The sequence below is a fragment of the Nycticebus coucang genome, chromosome 14 (genome assembly GCF_027406575.1).
Source record: "Nycticebus coucang isolate mNycCou1 chromosome 14, mNycCou1.pri, whole genome shotgun sequence".
NCBI classification, from domain to species: domain Eukaryota; kingdom Metazoa; phylum Chordata; class Mammalia; order Primates; family Lorisidae; genus Nycticebus; species Nycticebus coucang.
This window is the reverse complement of record NC_069793.1, coordinates 67,248,515-67,272,945: the sequence shown is the minus strand read 5'-3', so window position 1 is coordinate 67,272,945 and position 24,431 is coordinate 67,248,515. Positions and strand designations below refer to the sequence as shown.

The window sequence follows — 24,431 nt, the reverse complement described above, 5'->3', positions numbered from 1 at the left end:
TGCCTGTGGAGGATGGGGTGTGGCAGCCACCTCACTTGTCCCCATTTCACATACCAGGGTGCAGGGAGAGCTGTCTGGCAGGAGGAAGCCAGAGGGTGTTGATTCTGGGGGACTCTCGTCCAGCAATGCTGAGAGCAGCACAAACTGTCTTTTCATGGAGCCACTCAAAGAGTGCCCTGTTTGGGGGCCTTCGCTGTTGGAGCCAGGAGAAGCCAAAGGAGCCTGTTGGCGGAGGGGTTGAGGAGGGCAGACAGGGGCACTGGGCTGTAGGGTGCACTATCCTCAGTAGAATTGTGAAACCAGCTAAAGTCTAGGGGTAAGAAATAAACATTTGGGCCTACACTTTGCCAGCTATTTAATCTCCCGTATCTTATTCACAACAATGACCACCCCTTTTGGCAAAACAAGAAAGTGGGCTCAAAGAAAGGACTTACTTGTAAACCCAAGTAAAGAGCCAGGGTCTGGAGCTAGGGAGGGCCCCCATCCCAGCTGTTTCTAACCTCTTTCTCCCTGGACTTTTCCCTCTCCTTCTTCTGAGAACCCTCCAGTGTTCTGTCCCTTAGGAATGACAGCCTACCTCTCTCCCTTCTCCCTCCTTGGCCCAGCCTTTTTCTCATGTACTTTCCTCACTGGGCCCTCCCATCAGAACCTGTGCCCTCTAAAGTTTGTTTGACTGAGAGTTCCCTTGTCCCTCCAGGGGCTTGTATTTGCATTTGAAATGGGTGCCCTGGGGAAACCAAAGATGGTCTCAAAGAACTGAGGGGCTGGGGTGGATTCTAGGCACAAGGATACCTGGCTGGTGGCAGTCTTTTTGGCTAAGAGTCTAAGAGCACAGCTAAGATGGAGACATCCTTACCTTCTTTAAAGCCCACTACCTTTTCAGATGGAGCATGGCTATAAAATAACGACCACCATGCCTCCTGTTCATCTGTTTATCTCCTCATGGGACTGAGGGCAGGAGTTACTTCCCCTGGCCCAGAAAGGTGAAGCAGCTTGCCAACACTTACAAGTCGGTGTCAGACCAGGACTAGAAGCAATGCGTCGTGGCTCGGAGAGCCATGCTATTCCAGAGGCACTTCTCAGAACAGGTGCATATGTGGTACCAACACTCAGTGGTGTTTTAATGGGCACAGATTGTGTGTGTGGTCCCTTTGCTGGGTCTGGGGACACTGGGATGACTGAGTCTCTGCCCCTGAAGAGCTCTCAGAGAAGAAAATCTGCAATGACAGTATCAGTGAAATACTAGTGAAAAGAGCATACAGAATGTTACCGAAGTCATGAGAGACATGATCATACACGTATCTTTCATGTGATGGAGGCTCATGGACATTTGATTTGGAACTTTGGATATAAGGAGGTTTGTGTGTGTGCTTGCACACGTGCATGGGTGATCTGAAGGTGTGGGAACTTATCACCCCAACTCACAGGTGTATGAGTCCTTAGATTAACATTTCCACAACTCTTAAAAAAGTCTATATGTTTTTCTTTTGATAAAGAAATTTAATTTCTTAAAAATTTCTTAAGTCCTAGAAATTCAGATATATCACCCTAGGAGAGAAGATTTTATCTAACTTTATGTTTTGTAATCTGTTTTCAGAAAACAGATATTTTTCCAGTTACCAAATCAAAAATTACATTAAATCTTCTTTTAGGCTGGGTGTGGTGATTCATGCCTGTAATCCTAACTCTCTGGAGGCTGAGGTGGAAGGATCCCTTGAGGTCAGGAGATCAAGACCAGCTTGAGCAAAGAGCAAGACCCTGTCTCTACAAAAACAGAAAAAAACAAAATCTTTAAAAAATTATACTTGGTGCCTGTAGCTCAAGTGGCTAGGGCACCAGCCACATACACTGGAGCTAGCAGGTTCGTATCCAGCCCGGGCCTGCCAAACAACGACAACTACAACCAGAAAAAAAAAAAAAAATAGCTGGGCATTGTGGCAGGTGCCTGTAGTCCCAGCTACTTGGGAGGCTGAGGCAAGAGAATCGCTTAAGCCCAAGAGTTTGAGGTTGTTGTGAGCTATGTTACAGCACTCTACCAAGGGCAACAGCTTGAGACTCTGCCTCAAAAAAAAAAAAAAAAATTATATTAAATACATAGTCCCCTAGAGGGTGTCTGCCACCCAGCCTAGAAACTCCCACAATGCTCTCCAGATTTGAGAGTTCTAGAATCTCTATTTTTTACTCTCGTGCAATAAGAAAGGTAATAGAATTGTTAGCAGCTCACGTTGGAAGAACAAGGTTATCCTGTTGCTTCTGCTCAGTCAACTCTGTGTGAACCACTAAACCTTAAGAGCCCACTATAGCCTGGCTAGAGACCTTCACTTCTTTTCCAGCTCCCCTAGTCCCTCTGTCTCTTATGGGTGTGGGGGGGACAGGTAGAGCACCAGTGCCTAGGCCGGCCAGCATCAGCCCACATGCTTTATCCTAAAGACCTCTGTGGGAATTCTGTCCAGGGTCACCCCACTCACTCTCCCTCTACACTGACCATCTTGGGATGCAAATAAGGAACCATTTCACACTAGGATGGCTATAATTTAAAAAACAAAAAATAACAAGTGTTGGTGAGGATGTGGAGAAATTGGAACCTTTGTGCATTGCTGGTGGGAATGTAAAATAGTGCCTCTCCTGTGGAAAAGTTTGTTGGTTCATTAGAAAATTAAACCTATAACTATTGTTTGCTGGGTATGGTGGCTCACACCTGTAAACCTAGAACTCTGGGAGGCTGAGATGGGAGTATCTCAGGAGTTTAAGAGTTTGAGATAAGCCTGAGCAAGAGTGAAATCCCGTCTTTACTAAAAATAAAAAAAATTAGCCAGGTGTGGTGTGCACCTGTAGTCCCAGCTACTCAGGAGGTTGAGGCAGGAGGGTTGCTTGAGCCCAGGAATTTGAGGTTAGAGTGAGCTGTGATGTCGTCACAACACTCTATCCAGGGTAATAGAGCAAGACTCTGTCTCAAACACCCCCCCCCCCAACAACAAAAAAGAACTATTGTATGACCTAGTAATTCTGCTCCTTGGTATATATCCAAGGGAATGGGAAGCAATCACTTGAACAGATATCTGCTTACCCATATTCACAGCAGCATTATTCACAATGGCCAAAAGGTGGTAGCAACCCAGGTGCCATCAACAGATGAATGGATAAACAGACTGTGATATATACATACAGTGGAATACTCTTCAGCCATAAAAAGGAATGAAATTTTGGTATATGTTACAACATGGATGGACCTTGAAAGCATTATACTAAGTGAACATGATTCCACTTATATGAGGTACCTAGAATAGGCAAATTCATAGACAGAAGGGAGAATGGAGATTCCCAAGAGCTTGGGAGAGGGGGTCATGGTTTAATGGGTACAGAGCTCCCATTGGGGATGACGAAAAAGTTCTAGGTGTAGATGATGGTGATCCCCTCATAACGTGGCCTTTATCATTTTTCACCTCAGCTACTGCAGGGAGTTTATTTTGCTTCATATACTTAGTCTTATTTAACTCATCACACCTTGTGATTGAAGAATTATCACCCCATTTTGGGGGTGAGGAACCCGAAGTTCTGAAAAATTGATGCGCTAAAGATCATTCATCTATTAAGAGGCTAAACTAAGCTTGGAGCATGTCTCCTGCCTCCAGACCCCAGTCTTTCAAACCTGCCCACCCTCATCTTATTAGATATGGTTTGGGACCAAAAAGGCACACACTGGTGTGGAGTCAGATGATTTGAGCTCTGGCCTAGGTTGTGCTACTGTGTGACCTTGAGCAAATCACCTTCCTTATCAGAGCTTCCATTCCTCATGGTAGGATGGCACTGCTGATCTGTTTGCCCAACCTACTTGACAGAGGAGTTGTGCGATCTCAAAGGTTGTCAATGTGCTTTAGGGATGGTACAGACTATCTCATGTCTGTTATTCAAGTTTAATTAGTCATCCTTAAGTGGCATCACCATTGATCATCACGAAAAAACTTTCTCCCCCAGCACTCAATTCACTGCTCCCTCCACCTACCTGGAAGGGCCAGCCACTGGGTTAGTCTCAGGTTCCAATGTTGTGCCTGGCTGCAGGCTGGGGTTTTCTAGCAAACTGCTGGGAGAGGAAGCAAGCTTGAGGAAGCCCTGGGTCCATACTGAGAATGTGCTGATTCTGGCTGCTGATGGGTTGGCCAGCTGGGACAGGATTAGAGTTGGCTCCAAGACTGCGAACACTGTGCACAGAGCAGCATGACTGCCTTTCATTTTCCCTCCCTATTCTGAAGACAGGCCCCTGAATCCAACTTAAGGGTCCTTGGTGCCTCATTCTTTACAAACTACTGCAACCACCTCATTACTGATCTCCTAGCCTCTAGTCCAACATCCACCAATCCATCCACACAGATTACCTGAATGATTTTCTTTTCTTTTCCTTTTTTTTTTTTTGCAGTTTTTTTGGCTGGGCTGGGTTTGAACTCATCACCTCCAGCATATAGGACCAGAGCCCTACTCCTTTGAGCCACAGGCACCGCCCCTGAATGATTTTTTTTAAAAAGACCTGATCTTGTCACACCTCTGGTTAGTAACTTCTGAAAACTCCCCTTTTTGCCACTTCAGACCTTGACACCCTCATTTCTGCCTCCTCTCCTGTCACAGCCTAAGCTCCAGCTACAGCAGTCTCTCCATCAGTTCTCAGACTAACTTTCAAGTCTCCAGGGTTTGACTACACCGTTGTGTCTGCCTGAAATGTATCACCCTTCCTTCTCCAACTCCACCTTGTAATGCTTCAAGGCTCAATTCAAATGCCACCTCTTTTGTGAGACCTTCCCTGGTCTTTTCCAGATAGGTTCAGTTGCTCCCCATCCCCAACTGTTGAACACTGTGATCCTTATTTCTAGCCTCTGTAAACTGTGAGTTCATTTTAAAGGCCTTATTATTTAATTACCTGTCTCTGAAGTTCACTGGAAGCCTGGCACAGAATAGCTGCTCAGGTCTGCTCTGTCAGTAAGGGCTCCTCACAGTCTGTTAAGTGTATGGCACCAAGAAGTCACCCCCCCCCCCCATTCTCCTCATGCTTTTGTCCGAGTCCTCTCAATCTCAAGATTTTCTGACTCCTCCACAAGCTTTGTCTACTTCCAAAATTTGCCTATCTTCCTTCCTGGGGAAAGCTTTTCTCTTGGACATTCTTTAGTGTCTAAATGACAGAATGGCTTTTGGTTTGATCCAAACATGCTCCTCTGGCTCTTGGGCAATCTTTCATTCAAGGGCCCTGGGGTATAAGTTCATGCATGCAGATCTGTAGGCTCTCAAGGACATTGGTATGGCCAGCACATAGAAAATGCTCATTAAAGATGCTATCCAAACATACCAACAGTCCCTTCTCTGCTGGGGTGTAATGGGATGCTCAGGAGACTTGGAATCAGAAGACAAAAATGATGCCCCCCCAGGCGAGGCTGTGGGCAAGCCACTACATCTCTGCCCTTCAGTTTTCTCGTCTTTAACTTGGGGACAACGATGACTATACTTCACAAGGAAACAAAAAATGTAGATATGTACATGTAAGTGCCTAGCGTAGTGTCTAACACAAAACTCACCAACATTTCATTTTCAGCATCTATCCATCAAGCATACAGATGGATGGTCCCTGGTCATCCTCCTCCTGTGATTTAAAATCTGGTATCAGGGTCTAGAGAACCCAGAAGGCAGGGTGATACGGTAACCTCCTAGGCTGTATGAATTTGGACCTGTCTGCCCACCTGTAAAAGGAACACAGCAGCACCTACCTCATAAGGTTGCTGTGAGGATTAAAGGAGATGTATATATCAAGTGACTCAGATTAACACTCAACATTCACTGACTTGCGCCTGGTGAGCAAAAGTACCCCTGTAAACCAAGTGATCGTGCTGCCCCCCTGTGGAGAAGAGGGCACACTGCCCAGCAGAGGCACCATTACAGGGCTTAGCAGGAGAAAACGGGATCACATACAAGGAATTTATGTTCTCTGCTAGGGAGCTCATGCTTTACCTGAAATATTTAGTGCACAACTGAACAATGTCTGTTGAGTTGAACTTCTCATACATTAACATACTTTTTAAAATACAGATAAGTTCTGACTCAATGGGTAAGGGGTGGGGACAAAATTCTCTTAAGCTTCCAGGAGATACTGATGCTACTGGCCCACGGACCACTCTTGAGTACAGTTCTCAAGTCTTAATATACAGTGCCATAACAGAAACTATTAAGAGTCTATCATGTAACCCATTTTAACTGACATGGTCCTGTAAGGTAGGTATTATTGATCTTTTTTAGAAGAGGAAACTACAGCATAGAGAAGTATATAATGTTGCATCATGTCCATCTGCCCTCCAGATCCCCAGTTGTGACCCCTTGACCAAATCCGAACTTCATAAAATATATCCCTTTATTAAAAGGATTTATTCTATAAAATTTGGATGCAGGCTCAGCGCCTATAGCTCACTAATTAAGGCGCCAGCCACACACACCAGGGCCTGCTAAACAACTACAACAACAGAAAATAGCCGGGTGTTGTGGGGGGCGCCTGTAGTCCCAGCTACTTGGGAGGCTGAGACCAGAGAACCACTTGAGCCCAGGGGTTTGAGGTTGCTGTGAGCTATGACGCCACAGTACTCTATCGAGGGTGACATAGGAGATTGTCTTAAAACAAAACAAAAACATTTGGATGCAGCAAAAAAGCCGCACTCAAGAATCCAGAAGGCCACATGTGGCCCCATGGCAGCAGGTTTCCCATCTTGGCACAGCCTGGGACCAAAGCCTACAAGGGTGAAGGCTCTAACCAATCAGAGCCTTCAGTTCTGGGGAGGGAGGTGCATGATAGGAAATGGGTGAGGGTACCGTACTGAAGTGATCTATGCTAAGAGAATATGAGCCCTAAGCTAGGGTAGTGGCTGTGGCTATGGGTGTAAGAAAAGCAGCAGTTCAGGAGGGACTGTCTGACTTGGACAGCTGGAAAGATGCTGGTACCTACTACATACCAAGCTAGGAAGTACTGGGGGAAAAGCAAGTTTCAGGGGGAACACGAGTTCAGTTTTTTGTTGTTGGTGGTTGTTTTTTTGGGACAGAGTCTCACTTTGTTGCTCTTGGTAGAATGTTGTGGCGTCACCCTTCACAGCAACCTCAAACTCCTGGGCTTAAGCAATTCTCTTGCCTCACCCTCCCAAGTAGCTGGGACTACAGGAACCCACCACAATGCCTGGCTATTTTTAGAGATGAAGTCTTGCTCTGGCTCAGGCTGGTCTGGAACCTGAATTCAAGCAATCCACCCACCTCAGCCTCCCAGACTGCTAGGATTACAGGCATAAGCCACCACGCCCAACCTTTTTTTTTTTTTTGAGTGAGCCTCACTCTGTCACTCTGGATAAAGTGCTGTGGCGTCATCATGCATCACAGCAACTTCAAACTCCTCAGCTTCCTGAGTAGCTGGGACTATAGGTACAGCTATTTTTAGTAGAGATGGGGTCTTGTTCTTACTCAGGTTGGTCTCAAACTCCTGAGCTCAAGCAATTGGCCTGTCTTGGCCTCCCAGAGTGCTAGGATTACAGGCGTGAGCTGCCACACGTGGCTGCAATTTCAGTTTCAGAAATGATCACTATGAAGTAGATTTTGGTCACCTGAAGAGACATGGGGAGATACATGAAGAGATGATCTGCTTTATGGACAACATTTAGGTGTTGACATAAGTGAAGGTGTGGGTGACTGAGGTCATGCAGATGGTGCACAGACTGTTCTGGCCCGAAGTCAACGCAGCAAGTAAGTAAAAGAGATGGGATGGGAATCCAGGCCTCCTTGTCTGCAGTGGAGCTGCTCTGTCCACCCCTCCAGTTATTCTGGGTCTGAGGAGCAAGTGGAGCATAGATACTGATGAGCTATAAGGAAATAGGCTTCTGGAGTTCTATGAAAACTAAGTCCAGGCTCGGCACCTATAGCTCAAGCAGGTAAGGCACCAGCTACATACACCAGAGCTGGCGAGTTCAAATCCAGCCCAGGCCTGCCAAACGACGACAACTACAACCAAAAATTAGCTGGGCGTTGTGACAGGCACCTGTAGTCCCAGCTACTTGGGAGGTGGAGGCAAGAGAATCGCTTAAGCCCAGGAGTTGGAGGTTGCTGTGAGCTGTGATGCCACAGAACTCTACCCAGGGCAACAGCTTGAGACTCTGTCTCCAAAAAAAAAAACCAAAAACTAAGTCCAATGAACTGCCTCCTGCCCACAGATAAGCAGAAGTGACAACTCTACGGAGAGAAAGACCAGACCAACAAAGGTTGGGAGTTATTTATTTTCTTTATACAAGGTCATAAATAACAAAGAAACAAAGTAGGTCCCAGACTTTGGACCGTGCAGCAGGACAGGGATAGGAAGTTGTTGGGTGGAGAGGCGGAGGGGGCTATGCATCACCTAAGACAGTCACAGAGAAGATGGGCTTTAGGAGACTGCTCCTCCCTGCCCTCAAAATGGCGTGCCTGGGCAGCAGGGGGAGGCTGTAGTGCTGTGATGAGGCAGCTGGAGAAGGCAAAGACTGAGAATGCTGAGCTGTAATGTTTCTATGCAGAGTGATGTGGAAACTAGTGAAGAGAAGCTGTGGGTCTGAAGAGGCAAGCAGGCACTGCACACCCTCCAGGAACCAGTTATGAAAATGGTTACATTTACTTATTAAAAACAATTCCACAGGTTTTAGCCTGCAGCTCTGTGCATGGGCTGTATTTAACCTGGTTGCTGTGTGGCAGGTGAGGGCTCAAGAGGCCCCTGGAGCAGCCTGGCCTCAGCCCAGGGCAGGTGCCCAGACATGGGAGTGGGACAGTGGGCTCCCCCAGATGGGAGGCCATGTGCTTGGACTGGCTGGACCTGATTTTCAGGCTGGTTTCTTGTGATGCTATCCACCACCCCTCCCTGTACCTAAGGATGGGATCCTGGCCTCTCTGGGTCTTCCCAATCTGGAATAAGACTGGAATAAAATGGTACCTGAATGGTGTTTTATTTGAAAGGGAAAAATAAGGACCACCCTGTGTATTGTCCATCCCAAGAGGTAGGGAAGGACCACACCAAGAACAATCTCAATGAATGGAGGTCCCTGAGCCTATAGAGACATTTGGACCCAGGTGCATTGCCTGATGCCAGGATCAGGGGCCCAGGATGGCAGCAATGGAGGCTTTACCCTAGGCAAGGCAAGGAGAACAGGAGGGAGCTACCCCTGCACAGGGAAAGGGTAGGAGCTGGGAAACCCTGGACTGGGAAAGCCGATGTTGGTCAAGGGCCCTGGAAAACAATGCTTTTGGCAAGAATACATGACAGAGTTTGTACATGTGGGGATGCCCGTCTACAGGGAGCCGGTGTCACATAGCTGGGCAGGATGGGGAGGACGAGACAGCGGCATCACAGTGGCCTCTGGTGCAATATATTTACAACAGAGCTTAATGTTGAGGGAGGAGTGGATAGTAGGTCACTAACATCCAGGAAACACACTGTGAAGAACAGAAAGAGAAGGAAAAATAAATGTAATTATTATTAGCTTTCCCCTGCTTAACCTGTCTCCCCCAGGAATCCCTCCTAATGACCACCAAGGCCCTACAAGGGGCTGACCCATCTCCTCTAAGCTCCATGTAGGCCTAGACACAGGGTCTGCTCACAGTGTACTGCTCATTTGACCAAGACTCCAAATGGTCTAGGGGCCCTAGTCAAACATTTTACATGAGAAATTAAGTCTTTTTTTTTTTTTTTTTGAGACAGCCTCACTCTGTTGCCCAGGGTATAGTGCCATGGCATCATTGTAGCTCACAGCAGCCTCAAATTCTTAGGCTCAAGCAATTCTCCTACCTCAGTCTCCCAAGTAAGTTGGGACTACATAATGGCGCTCAGCAATTTTTTCTATTTTTAGTAGAGCGGGGGGTGTCTCACTCTTGGTCAAGCTGGTCTCAAACTTAGGAGCTTAAGCAGTCTATTGGCCTGGGCCTCCTGGAGTGCTATAATTACAGGAATGAGCTGCTGTGCCTGGCCAAGAAAATTAAGTCTTTATTGCTGATTTGTGGGATCCATCAATGATCAGCTGTACAACAGTGGTGGTCTGACACAGAGGTGTGACTTCTGTGGCTCACTGTACCAGGTTCCTGTCATTATCTCCAATGCCAACCCTGACATGACACTCTCATCTCCCAAAGCCTGGCATTCAGAGTTTTCTAATTTCTTCCTCAACCTTTCTGAGGGTGGGGAACAACTTCCCTAAAAATTAAAGAAGAGACTATCCAATGGCAAGAGTAACTCTTCATTAGGCCTGGGGGCCCTCTGAGGATCAAGGACCTTCTGCAGCACAGCCTGGGAGCCCTGTGAGGTGGGCCAGGACCAGTTGGGTTGGGTTAACATGCGTCTTCTTCCTTTACAACAAAGAGCCCAGCTATATTTTCTAATCAGATGAAGAGCACCCTCCTTCTTCCTCCAGACCAGTGATTTTCAAATGGAGACAATTTTGCCTCCTTTAAGACCTCTGGTAAAATCTGGAGACATTCCTGATTGTCAGTAGTACTTATGGGAGGCATTACTACTAGTGGGTAGAGGCCAGGGATGCTGCTAAATAGCCTGTAGTGCACAGGACAGAGCCCTCACAATAATAACTGACTCAAAAGGTAAATAGTACCGTGCTTGGAAACCCTGCTCTAGATTTTTACACAACCTCTGTGGCCTGCCCAGCTTTCCTCAACAATGGGCCAGAAAAAGGCAAACAGAACTTCTCTAAGTGCCTGGATAAGGACTGATTGCCATCCCAGCCTCAGAGAAGGGGAACCTCCAGAAGAAATGGACAATGCAGGAATAGGCAGGATTTAATTGTAGCCTTACCAACAACCCATTGACCAGAGTACACAGAAACAACCAATTATGACTCTGTAGAAATAGACATGCCAGGCTCTTTGTTGAAGAGGAGGAAGAGTGACATGGTGACCAAGAAGGGTAAGGCAGAGATATTTATAACCCTACATAAATGTTTGTTGGGGTTGGCCAGCACCACTGAGGTCCTTAAACCCTTGTCCCTCCTTACCACTGGAATCCACCGACTGGCTCTGCAAACCTGTGCCGGATCAGGAAAGTGGCGACAGCTTCAGCTACCTGGGAAAGGGAGAGATATTCCAGGCCGTATGAAGGTTAGCGATGGGGCTTAGCTTTGGAAGTCCTCATGAGTCCCATAGCTCTAGGAAGATGGAAATCAAAACTTGGGTCCTAGCAGGGTGGGAAAACTCCTCCCACTATCCTTGCCTGGGATGGCTCCAGAGAGTTCAAAAGGTATGATGTGAAGGGCTAATTTCTCCTCTTAGAGTTACAAAGCACCTTTTTCCCACAGAAAGAGCCCAAATTAGTTCTTGTGAGCAGTTTCTACCCCAATCATCCCTTCTTCCATCTGGCTTTTGGAGGTAATGGAGAAGTGGAGCTTAAGATCTTAACCATAGTGCTCTGGGATAAAACAGCAGGATGCCAGAAGCTCCTCAGCCCGTACACACAAAGCTGCAAGGGAGAGGTTTGCGGAGCTGGAGAAAGTGTATTTGCACAAGGCCCAACAGCAGCTGCTGCTGCAGGCAACAGGCTGAGACTCAGAGGCTTGTCCTAATCTTCTGTGACATCCAAGGTTTCTTACAGTTGTCCTCCTATTGTCACTGAGCACCAGACTCACCTTGTCAGGGGCATCCTCGTGGACTGCATGGCCACACTGGGGTAAGACCTGCATCTGGAACTTCCCTGGAGAAGAAACAAAGTCAGGCTACCTCAGGCACTGAAACACTTTGGAAGTCCTACAGGCCTCTGTTGTAAGGTAAGATTCTTCTTCTCACCACCTTTGCAGCCTCACAGGTCACACTCCAAGAGACCAGGACCTTCCTATTTTCAATCCCACTCCAATACTATGAGCCCAATTACCAAAACTTTGATGAGAATAATGCTTGTAACCTTGGGCCAATCATTTTCCCTTCACCTTTCCCTGCTGTACCTATTCAGTGTACATTTACTCCAGGCTAGATACATAGGAGAAACAGTTCCTGCCTGTCCTCAGGGGATTTATTGTCCAGCAGGGGAGTAAAATACTAAAATGAACATTTTAATGCAGCAAGTAGGTTCTATGACAAAATGGGGGCATATAGGGCTGTAGGAACATAGGAAAGGGGCTTCAGAATCTAATAGGATCCAGGAAGCCTTCCTACACAGAAAGACGAGCCTACACAAAAGAAGGCTTGAAATGGTATTTATTCCTGGAAATAAAAGAAGCTTAGCATGGTGCTTAGCAAGAATGGTTAACAATGAGTGAATGGTTAACAATGAGTGAATTGTTAACCATTCAGTGAATGATTCAGCGCCTATAGTTCAGTGGTTAGGGCGCCAGTCACATACACCAAGGCTGGAGCGTTCAAACCTGGATGGGCCTGCTAAACAACAATGACAACTACAACAAAAAAATAGCCAGGTGTTGTGGCAGGTGCCTGTAGTCCCGGCTACTTGGGAGGCTGAGGCAAGAGAATCGCTTGAGCCCAGGAGTTTGAGGTTGCTGTTAAGCTGTGACGCCACAGCACTCTATCAAGGGTGACAAAGTGAGACTCTTGTCTCAAAACAAAAGCAAAAACAACGAGGCTGAAGAGGTAAACAGGAACCATGCCATTAAAGTTTTTAAGCTATGTTAAGAATTTTTTTTTCTTTTTCATTCACAGTCTCACTGTGTCACACCAGCTACAGTACAGTGGCTTCATTGTTACTCACCACAACCTCAAACTCCTAGGCTCAAGTGATCCTCCTCCCTCAGCCTCTAAATAGCTGAAGCTACAGGTGTATACCACCATACCCAGTTCATTTTTCTACTTTTAGTAGAGACAAGGTCTGGTTCTTGCTGAGGCTGGTCTGGAACTCTGGACCTCAAGGGATCCTCCTGCCTTGGCCTTCCCAGAGTGTTAAGATTATAGGCATGAGCCACCATGCCCAGCCAGAATTTTGAAATTTATTATTGTAACAGTAAGTTACCATTTGAGTACTTAACTATGTGCCAAGCACTGAACTAAGCACTTTCTCACACTATCTTAGGGAACACTGTAAGCTCACAACTAATGTGACAGTTATTAAAAGTAAACAGAGATGACTAGTAAAGAAGATGCGTAAGGAGACCAAAGGATATGGGACCCACAGCTCCCACAGATAAAGAAGACTCTGGGCTTGGCGCTTGTAGCATAGTGGTTAAGGCACCAGCAGGATCAAACCCAGCCTGGGCCTAATAAACAACAATGGCAACTGTAACAAAAAATAGCTGGGTGTTGTGGCAGGCGCCTGTAGTCCCAGCTACTTGGAAGGCTGAGGCAAAAGAACTGCTTAACCCCAAGAGTCGGAGGTTGCTGTGAGCTGTGACGCCACGGCACTCTACCAAGGGTGACAAAGAGAGACTCTGTCTCAAAGAAAAAAAAAAAAAAGACTCTGAGCCTCAGTTTGTCTATTTACAAAATAAAAGAATAAGCTCTGAAAATCCTCTGGTCATCACATCCTATAGTTCTTGCTCTAGGGACACAGTGCTTCAAAAAGTTCTCAGTGTCCTTTTCCATCCATTCTTTTTTTTTTTTTGAAGAGAATTGTATAGGGTAGATTGGAATTCTTTTTTTTTTTTTTTTTGAGAAGATGAAACTGAGGCTATGACAAGTGATGTGACTTGCCCAAGGTTACTTAATTAGTGGAGGAATAAGATCATTTCCCAGCTTATGTCCCTCCTCGTGAAACAAGCTGCCTTTGGGTACTCCAGCCTCGTTACCTCTCCCTTCTGTCTCCTGAAGTACTGTTGTTGATGTGTTAGGATCCAAACACAGATCAGTGTGTGCCCCTTTTCTAGGTTTTCATTCTACATTGCTGCCCTAGGCATGTCTCATTTCTGTAATAACATATTACTTGCTCTATATCCCTAATATGGCCCAACACAGTGCTGAGTACTCAGCAGGTACTTATTAAGTCTTAGATGAATGAATGATTGAAGGCCCAGACCTAAAACTTACAACTTCAACCCCTGGCCTTCCTATTAAATTAGCCTCTGATGACTAGGGATACATGTTTCCTTCCTCTTTGGAAGAGTAGGTATAAGTCAACTGTGAGAATGTAAATGTACTGAAAATGCTGTGCCAGGTACACTTAACATTATCACAGGTAATCCCCACAATTACTCTATGAGGTAGGACCATTTCTAAACCTTTCTTTCCCATTTTATAGATAAGGAATCTTAGGTCCAGAGAACCTAAATTATTTGCCCAAGTTGCACTATGAATACATGGTATGTTTCTAGGATTCTAAAAATAATTCAGCTGGTTAGAACACAGTGCTAGGAAGGCTATGGTTTGGAATCTTTGCAAACTTAGCCATTGCCCTTTGTTTTATGGAATGTCCCAATTACTGTCTATACTCAGGGGAGGCTTTGTTTAAAACTGAATGGTCTTAGTATAATCCATACTGAGGAAAGAGGAGGAATATAATCTCATAAGGAGATTATATTGGACATAATATACTACTACATAATATACTACTTCTTGGACATAATGAAAGGCATCATTTGTTAGATTCTTCACCCACATTTTCTCATTTAAACCTCATATAATTATACTGAGATATATCACTTTCTCCACTTTATAGAAGAAGAAACTCAAGATTAAAGAAGTTAGCAATTCACTTGGGCATCAAAACTAGTTCACAATGATTCAAACCCAGGATTGTCTTACAAGGCTTGTGATCAACAGTGGTTTCAGATGCTATCCCACTCCAGATCAGCAGCTTTCAGTCTCATTCACAGTCTCTTATATCTGCCCATGATCAACCACACATCTAGGTAAACAATGCCTAGGAAAGATTTACCTGAATAGAAGTCTGAAGTATGGGTCTAAGCCCAGAATTACCAACATCAATGTCACTAAAATCACATAGTTCCAGCTCATGGTCTTGCTGTTAAAGGAAAGGAAGGGTTCAAGGGTCTGGGGCCAAGTTTTATAAATCATTCAAGAGCCTCTGAATAACTATTATGAGGGAATATAGCATCTTTTGCTGTGGAGAGCTTGAAGATGACTACGAGAAGTGTTCAGAGGGTTTGTGAGACATCCCAGTGGAGATGTGGGGCAAGTCTGGCACTTAGAGTGAGGGGTGAGGCCCCATTGCCTCCACTATCTTTTGGCCAACACAACCTGCATCTGTGCACAGTGCTCAGCATGTCACTTTGCTACGCATCATATCTCATGACCCTTTGAGGCTGCCATCTGTTGCCCATTTTACAGATTAAGAAGAGTAGAGCTGAGGAGGGTGAACTAACTGGCCCAGGTAGAAAATTTACTATGAAAGCAATATTCAAATTCAGTTCTCCCAACTTCAGATGTCTTCATGATATCTTCTATATAGATTTTACACTTTTTTGCACCTAGATTATTTTGGACCTTTCCTTTCCTAAAAATTCTAACAATGATGAAAGTACTGATCAGTATTCAGAATATTTCCTTTCCCAGTATCACACCCCTATACTTCACTATTTGCAAACAAACTGCCTCATTTTAATGCTTACAACTCTGAAATATTGGTAGTATTATAATTCTGTACCCCCCCTTTTCTTAAGAGTCTCACTTTATTGCCCTCGGTAGAATGACATGGCATCACAGCTCACAGCAACCTCCAACTTCTGGGCTTAGGCAATTATCTTGCCTCAGCCTCCCGAGTAGCTGGGACTTCCGACATCTGCCACAACACCCAGCTATTTTTTTTTGTTGTTGCAGTTTGGCTGGGGCCGGGTTCGAACCGGCTTCCCTCGGTATATGGGGCCACAGCCCTACTCACTGAACCACAGGTGCCGCCCTATAACCCCATTTTTAGATGGAAAAATATCAAAGGGAAATACTTGTCTCCATAACTATATAGTGGCTCAGGAACAGAGGAGGATGTCAACTTGTGTCTGACTCTAAAGCTCATGCTTTCTCCACTGCACCTCACTGTCTCAAAATATTAATTTAGCTGGTCGTGGTGGCTCACACCTGTAATCTGGGAGATCAGGCAGGTGGACTGCTTGAGCTCAGGAGTTCAAGACAGGCCTGAACAAGAGAGAGACCCCATCTCTACTAAAAATAGAAAATTTAGCTAGGCATGACAGTGAGTGGCCTGTAGTCCCAGCTACTCAGGAGGCTGGAGCAGGAGGGTAGCTTAAACCCATGAGTTTGAGGTTGACATGAGCTAAGCCGGCGCCATGGCACTCTAGCCTGGGCAACAGAGCAAGCAAGACTATGTTTCAAAAAAAAAAAAAAAAATTAATTTCTACACGACCTTGTCCTCAATAAGGCATCCTGGGGCATTTCTGGATAACTTACCTTGCATCTGGCCAATGGTCAGATCTTTATCCAACCTATCAACACCTAGAACAAAACAAAAGGAGTCCATAAACAGCTCACTAGAAAAGGCCTTGTAAAATAGGTTTTGCTGTTCAAATATAAAGTGGGAATTGTTACAAATTTACATAAGTGTGATGACATTCTCAATTCATATTAATGCCACTCTTAACTCCCAGAGGGTATATGCTTATCAGATGAAGCTTTTTAAGCTTGAGATTTCCCTATAATTACTTCACTCATTTAAACTGGTTTCCTAAAACAGGGTTTTTCTGGTTTGATTCTCATAATACTCAAAATATACTTATACTGCTGTATACAGCTCTAGGAGAAGGACGTGGGCTTGACCAGGTACAAAGACCAGGCCGGAACTAGGCCATACCAGGCAGATGCTTCTGCTTAGGTAGGTTTAGAGAGACTGGGTGTAGGAAGAAGAAAGGGCATAAATGATTGAAGACGGATTCTTTGGAAGTCACTACCTATTTTGGAGAGGAACTGTAACGTGGTCATATCCAGATAAGAATATATCCACATCACTATGGACTCAAATGTTCCCCCACCCCCCGCCAACTCATGCTGAATCCCTAATTCCCAATGTGACTATATTCGGAGTAAGACCCACAGGGGGGTCATTAAAGTTAAATCAAGTCATAAGCGTGGGTCTCTGATATGACAGAATGAGTATCAAGACACCAGAGAGTTTGTTCTCACTCGTTCTTGGCCTTCTGAGGGCTTGCTATCTGCAAGCTGGGAAGATAGCCCTCATCAGAAGCCGATCATGCTAGTACCCTGATCTCTTGGACTTTCAGCTCTCCAAAACTGTGAGAAAATAAATTTCTGTTGTTTAAGCCACCTGGTCTATGGTCTTTTGTTATGGCACTACAAGCTGACTAATACACACATGTATATACTTACCAGCCAAGAGCAGCAATTTAGGAATAGGACAACTAAGAAAGAGATTGGATAAGCCTCGGAACCAGCCATCCCAGTATTTTTCTGTTTTTGCCAGTTCAATTCTCCAGGTATATGGATGGTCTTTCTTGGTCTGGAGGAATAAGAGCAAGTTCTGAGTCTCCAAGGGCAACCCCTGGAGGAACAGGATAAAAACTAGGTCCCTGGGAAAAGGAAAGGGAAGGAAACTAGCACTTATTAAGGATCTACTGTGTCCCAGACATTTTAATATACATTATACGGGTCATTTTTGTAATTTCCATTTTTGATAATTAGAAGTTTACTTTTTACTTCCAATAGTCTCACTGAACTCAGGAAAATATAATATCACAAAGGCAGTAAATGATAGAGCTAAGATTAAGCTTTTCTTATACATAGTTGGCAAAAAGGACATTTTACCAAAAGAATAATTATAAAGAACACAGTAATTATTAATGCAGTATGATGAAAAATGTTTACAATACAGGGTGTCCATAAAGAAGCACTCTCTATAATATTAAGTGAAAGAACTGAAGTACAACGTGTCATCTAACATAGAATTATTACTGGAAAAATGTGGTATTACTTGTAGGAAAGAACTAGAAGAGAAAAACAAAAGTAAGTTGATTTGTTGAAGAGCATTTTTTTCTTATACTTTATTATAATAATAATGATCCTGCAATAGTATATATATTTTTTTTTTCGTAGAGGCAGAGTCTCACTGTACCACCCTCGGGTAGAGTGCCGTGGTGTCACACGGCTCACAGCAACCTCTAACTCTTGGGCTTACACGATTCTCTTGCCTCAGCCTCCCAAGCAGCTGGGACTACAGGCGCCCGCCACAACGCCCGGCTATTTTTTGTTGCAGTTTGGCCGGGGCTGGGTTTGAACCCGCCACCCTCGGCATATGGGGCCGGCGCCCTACTCACTGAGCCACAGGCGCCGCCCCCTGCAATAGTATTTTTAAAAAGGAAATATTAGACAAATATGACAAAATGTTAACATCTGTAAAAACTGTGACAGTAGGAAAGTGGGCCAACATTACCTGTAAATGGATCATGAACGTGAATGTAAGAGCTAAACTATTATAGAATACTCTTAGAAGAAAATATAGGCATAAATGTTTAGGACCTTTAGGTGAAACCTGTTAAGATATAACAAAAGTACTAGGGACAAAAGAAAAAAATAGACAAATTGAATTTCTTCAAAATTAAAACTTTTGTACTTCCAAGAACCCCAAGGAGTTGAAAAGACAACAACCCACAGAATGGGAGGAAATATTTGCAAATCACGAACTTGTATCCAGAATATGTAAAGAGCTCTTTATACTTGATAATAATTAATAGAAACCCAACTAAAAAAATGGACAAAAGATACAAAGACATTTTCTCCAAAGAAGATATACAAATAGACAATAAGCATATAAAAAGATGCCCAACATTAAAAGTTATTACGTCAGGGCAGCACCTGTGGCTCAGTAAGTAGGGCCCTGGTCCCATATATCAAGGGTGGAGGGTTTGAACCAGGCCCTGGCCAAACTGCAACAAAAAATAGCTGGGCATTGTGGTGGATGCCTGTAGTCCCAGCTACTTGGGAGGCTGAGGAAAGAGAATCACTTAAGCCCAAGAGCTGGAGGTTGCTGTGAGCTGTGATGCACATCAGTCTATGGAGGGCGATAAAGTGAGACTTTGTCTCTAAAAAAAAAAAAGTCATTATGGCAATACAAGCCAAAACCACAATCAGATGGCTATAATCAAAAAAAGAAAATAACAAGTGCTTACAAGAATGTGGCAAAATTGGACTCCATGAGCAAAAGCAAGACCCTGTCTCTACTAAAAATAGAAAAACTAGCTGGGCATCGTGGCGCACTCCTATACTCCCAGCTACTCAGGAGGCTGAAGCAAGAAGATTGCTAAAGCTCAAGAGTCTGAGGTTACTGTGCCTATGATATGACAAAACTCTACCTAGGGCAAAAGAGTCTCAGAAAAATTGGAACTCTATACACTGCTAGTGGGAATGTAAAATGCGGCAGCCACTTTGGAAAACAGTCAGCCAATTCTTCAAAAGGTTAAACATAGTTACTATGTGTTCTAGCAATTGCCCTCCTTGGTATATACACAAGAAAAATAAAAAACTATGAAAAAAAAACTATGTTCATACAAAAAGTTGTACATGAACATTCTTAGCAGTATAATTCATAATAGATAAGTCAAAGCAAACCAATGCTCATCAGCTGATGAATAGCTTAAAAAATATGGCATGTCTACACAATGGAATGTTATTCAACCATAAAAAAATGCTACAACATGGATGAACTTTGAAAACTTTATGCTAAAGTAAAAGAAACCAGTCATAAAAGACTACCTATTGTGCAATTCCATTTATATTTAATGTCCAGATAAGGCAAATTTATATAGTGGTTACCTAGAGCTGGGAAGTTCAGGGAAAAATAGTGACTGCTCAAGTATACTGATCACCTGATGCACCTCCTCACAAAACTAATGGAGTTTATAAAACCATATAATTAGACTTATTTAAAAAAAAAACCCTACAGGTTATAGGTACCTCACACCTATAATCCTAGCACTCTGGGAGGCTGAGGCAGAGGAATTCAAGACCAGCCTGAGCAAGAACAAGATCCTGTCTCTATTGAAAATAGAAAAATGAGCTGGGGGAGTTGCAGCCAGCACCTCTAGTCCCACCTACTCAGGAGGCTAAGGCAAGAGGATTGCTCAGCCCATTAGTCTGAGGTTGCTGTGAGCTAGACCCATGCCACAGCACTCTTGGCTGGACAACAAAAAACAAACAAACAAACAATAAATACAAAGAAAAAAATCAGTTGAAATTAAAAATCAGGCTCAGCACTGTAGCACAGTGGTTACGGCACCAGCCACAACCCTCCTGGAGTTCAGTAATTGCCCTCCTTGGTATAGGAGGGCAAAAATAAAAAACTATGGCAATGCAAGTTTGAACCTAGCCTGGGCCAGCTAAACAACAATGACAACTGCAACAAAAAATAACCAGGTGTTGTGGCTGATGCCTATAGTCCCAGCTATTTGGGAGGCTGAGGCAAGAGAATCTCCTAAGTCCAAGAGTTTGAGGTTGCTGTGAGCTGTGACACCACAGCACTCTACCAAGGGCAACACAGTGAAACTATGTCTCAAAAAAAAAAAAAAAAAGAATTTAAAAATCAGAGGTTTTGGGTGTGTTTTAGCTCTTTTAGGTATAACCACAGGCAAGTTATCTGTACCTAAACTGTAAAATGATAATACCTATTAATACAAGCAGAGCTAAAATGAGAATTAGAGGTGATAAATGTAAAGCTCTCAGCAGAGTTCCTAGCACATTAAAGGTAAAAATAATTTTATTAAGAGTCTCAAATCTGGCTGGCGGCTGTGACTCAATGAGTAGGGCGCCAGCCCCATATACCAAGGGTGGCAAGTTCAAACCCAGTCCCGGCTAAACTGCAACAAAAAAATAGCTGGGCGTTGTGGCGGCCACCTGTGGTCCCAGTTACTTGGGAGGCTGAGGCAGGAGAGTTGCCTAAGCCCAAGAGCTGGAGGTTGCTGTGGGTGGTGATGCCATGGCACTCTACCGAGGGCAACAAAGTGAGACTCTGTCTCTAAAAAAAGAAAAAAAAATGAGTCTCAAATCTACTATCTTCTTGATTACCTTGATTACCTTTCTTGAGTCACACTTTCTATACTATAATATGAGAGAAAAAAAAAATCCCCCTACCTGACAGGGAGAATCAAATAGATCTTTGTAAAGTCTTAAGAGGTACAAAGTATTATTTTCATCACTGATCTTACGAATGGCAAGAAGATCCTAATTAAACTAAAAATACTGCTTAAAAATATACTGTCTTCACTGCTAACAGTAGTACCTCCAAATGCAAAGAAGTATGTAGTTACAAGTTCATTACCTGCCATTAGTAAGATGTTTATAATCCATTAGAAAAAGTCTGCTGCTCATAACTACTAAACATTTCTAAGAAAAAAGCACCCCTTTCCACTACTATCCTCACATCAACTGCCCAGCAAGGTACTCACAACACTTACTATTTACACTACCCTGAGCTAAACACTGAGGGAAACTTGTACAGAACATTAGTTTCTTCCCTTAAAATACACACTTTTTTTTGTTTGTTTGAGATACAATTCTTACACAATTAAAGGACAACATGAGCCTACATTCTAAGGATGACCAGCAGGAGACTAGTCTTTTTTAATGTGGCTTATAAAAATCAGTTCTGGCGCCTATAGCTCAGTGGCTAGAGCGCCAGCCACATACACTGGAGCTGGCGGGTTTGAATCCAGCCCAAGCCTGCCAAACAACAATAACAACTATAACCAAAAACAGCCGGGCGTTGTGGCAGGTGCCTGTAGTCCCAGCTACTTGGGAAACCGAGGCAAGAGAATCGCTTAAGCCCAAGAGTTTGAGGTTGCTGTGAGCTGTGACACTATAGCACTCTACCCAGGGCAACACAGTGAGACTCTGTCTCAAAAAAAAAAAAAAAAATGCACTAATGTACACAGCTATGATTTAATAAAAAAAAAATAAAAAAATCAGTTCTATGACTCCATACATACAAGAATGAAAGTGCTAAATTGTGTTATACAGACTTTCAGTGCTGTATTGGATTTCTACAGTTTATGTGGATATAAACTAATGTCAGAAAGCTTTCCCAAGGAGATAAACTGTGAAAGATGGGTAAGTCTGGGATAGGCTTAGAGCAGACTGGTAGGAAATGGGATTTTTTTTCATGAGAAAAAGCACAGAAATAAAGTTCAGGTGAGAAAGGAATCTGTTTGAGGTATGTACTGTTAAGTTTTATGTTCCAATTGGTCAACAGTGCTTTACATTTTAAAGTTAACCTAAGTATCTCTTATGACAGTGTATATGGCCCCTAAATCCCTAATGGTGGACAAAATAACAATTTTATCTCCCTCTGCACCCATAAACACCCCTACCCCATCTTTCCAAGAATGCAGGCCTTTACCCACCTCCATGTCATCTTCCTTTTTCCTCTTGCTTACAGACTCACTTCCTTCTTCATCTTCTTCTTCTTCCTCTATGATTCCTTCCACTATAGATTTTGAGCCTTCTGGACTTGTAATTCCTTCACACCTAGGTTTTTATAGAAAGTGCAATCATATACCTCTCTTCTATACACAAATTATCTCAGAGATGTTCATACTTAGGGCCTTTTATAATCAAATATTAGCTAAAGCTTAACAATGTTCCTGGAAGGAGGATGAAAATGTGCATTTCTAGGGATGTGGAAGGTTGTGGCCATATGTATGACTATACACATGGGTTGGTTTCCAGTTCTTAATCAATACTGACCATAGAAAGGAAGTAGCCATTTCCTGAGCATGAGTTTTATTAGCATTGTCTTATATAATCCTCTTAACAATTCTACGAAGCAGCCCTGAAGATTTAAGAAAATTGTCTAGGATTATCTACATCATTAGTGGATAATGCTGGGATACAAATCCAGATCCAACAAACTCCAAAGCTTTTTCTTACAGCAGAATGAGATTCAAACAGAATAGTAAAGGGCCCACTTTTTAATCAGCTGATAAAAACTGGCAATTCTAACAATAATGGCCAGCTGAACCTTGCAGTTTAGACCATCTATCCAACCAATTACTGTTGGGGTTTTTCCTCTTAAAAATGGTCATGCCTGGGCAACACCTGCGGCTCAGTGGGTAGGGCGCCAGCCCCATATACCAAAGGTGGTGGGCCAAACTGCAACAAAAAATAGCCGGGCATTGTGGCAGGTGCCTGTAGTCCCAGCTACTCGAGAGGCTGAGGTAGAAGAACCGCCTAAGCCCAGGAGTTGGAGATTGTTGTGAGCTGTGACACCACGGCACTCTACCGAGGGCAATAAAGACTCTGTCTAAAAAAAAAAAAAAAAAAAAGCTCCTAGACAGCTCAGCACCTGTAGCTCAAGCGGCTAAGGCACCAGCCACTTACACCAGAACTGGCAGGTTCAAACCCAGCCCAGGCCTGCCAAACAAAACTACAAGCAAAAAATAGCTGGGCCTTGTGGTGTGCGCCTGTAGTCCCAGCTATGTGGGAGGCGGAGGCAAGAGAATCACTTAAGCCCAGGAGTTGGAAGGTTGCTGTGAGCTGTGATGCCATACCCAGGGTGATAGTTTGAGTCTCTGTCTCAAAAAAAAAAAAAAAGTCATGCCTATGATTCCATAACTTTAGGAGGCTGAGGCAGGAAGACTACTTGAGGCTAGGAGTTCAAGACTAGCCTAGGCAACATAGCACAACCCTGTCTCTAGAAAAAAATTTTAAAAATTAGCTGAGCATGGTGGCACACACCTGTAGTTCTAGTTACTCAGGAGGCTAAGGTGGGGCAATCGCTTGAGGCCAGGAAAAAGGTTGCAGTACACCGTGATCACAACTATGATCTCCAGCCTGGGCAACAGAATGAGAGTCTCTTTTAAAAGTTTTTAAAGGCCAGGTATGGTGGCTCACACCTGTAATCGTAGCACTCTGGGAGGCTGAGGCAGGTGGATTGCTTGAGCTCACGAGTTTGAGACCAACCTAAGCAAGAAAGAGATCCTGTCTCTACTAAAAATAAAAAACTAGCCAGATGTCATTGCAGGCACCTGTAGTCCCAACTACTTGGGAGGCTGAGACAAGAGGATTCCTTGAGCCCAAGACTTTGAGGTTGCCGTGAGCTATAATGACATCGCGGCACTCTGCCCAGGGTGACGTCAGACTCTGTTTCAAGAAAAAATAAAAAGAAAGTTAAAAAAAAAAAATCCTTAGTATTTTTTTTTTATTATGTAACTTAGTATGATAGAAAAACTATTACTATATGAAAAGCTGGTAACATAATTCCTTTTGGAGAGAAATTTATACAAAAAATATAATGACAAGACCTGAAGGTAAAAATTTCTTTCTTTCTTTTTTTTTTTTTTTTTTTTGTTGCAGTTGTCATTGCTGTTTTTAGCTGGCTGGGGCTGGGTTCGAACCCGCCACCCTCGGTATATGGGGCCAGTGCCTACCCACTGAACCACAGGTGCCACCCCTGAAGGTAAAAATTTCAAGTGACTGGGTAGCAGCAAGTGCCAAGGTTTGCTTTTCATGGTAGAGAATAATTTATATTTTGCCCTTAAGAAAGATAGAGA

At 43.8% G+C, this 24,431-nt stretch overlaps 1 protein-coding gene across 1 annotated transcript in view; it reads right to left on the bottom strand.

The window, feature by feature from the left end:
* Positions 1-8,260: 8,260 nt before the first annotated feature.
* The window catches only part of PPME1 (protein phosphatase methylesterase 1), a 76,535-nt gene continuing 60,364 nt past the window's right edge, over positions 8,261-24,431 (bottom strand). The window contains exons 9-14 of the mRNA XM_053560627.1: positions 22,284-22,407; positions 17,263-17,392; positions 16,330-16,374; positions 11,655-11,719; positions 11,028-11,095; positions 8,261-9,462 (exon numbers count right to left, since the gene is read on the bottom strand). Coding sequence (XP_053416602.1) covers positions 9,444-9,462; positions 11,028-11,095; positions 11,655-11,719; positions 16,330-16,374; positions 17,263-17,392; positions 22,284-22,407 — 451 coding nt within the window. The 3' untranslated portion in view covers positions 8,261-9,443. The remainder of the gene's footprint in view (positions 9,463-11,027; positions 11,096-11,654; positions 11,720-16,329; positions 16,375-17,262; positions 17,393-22,283; positions 22,408-24,431) is intronic.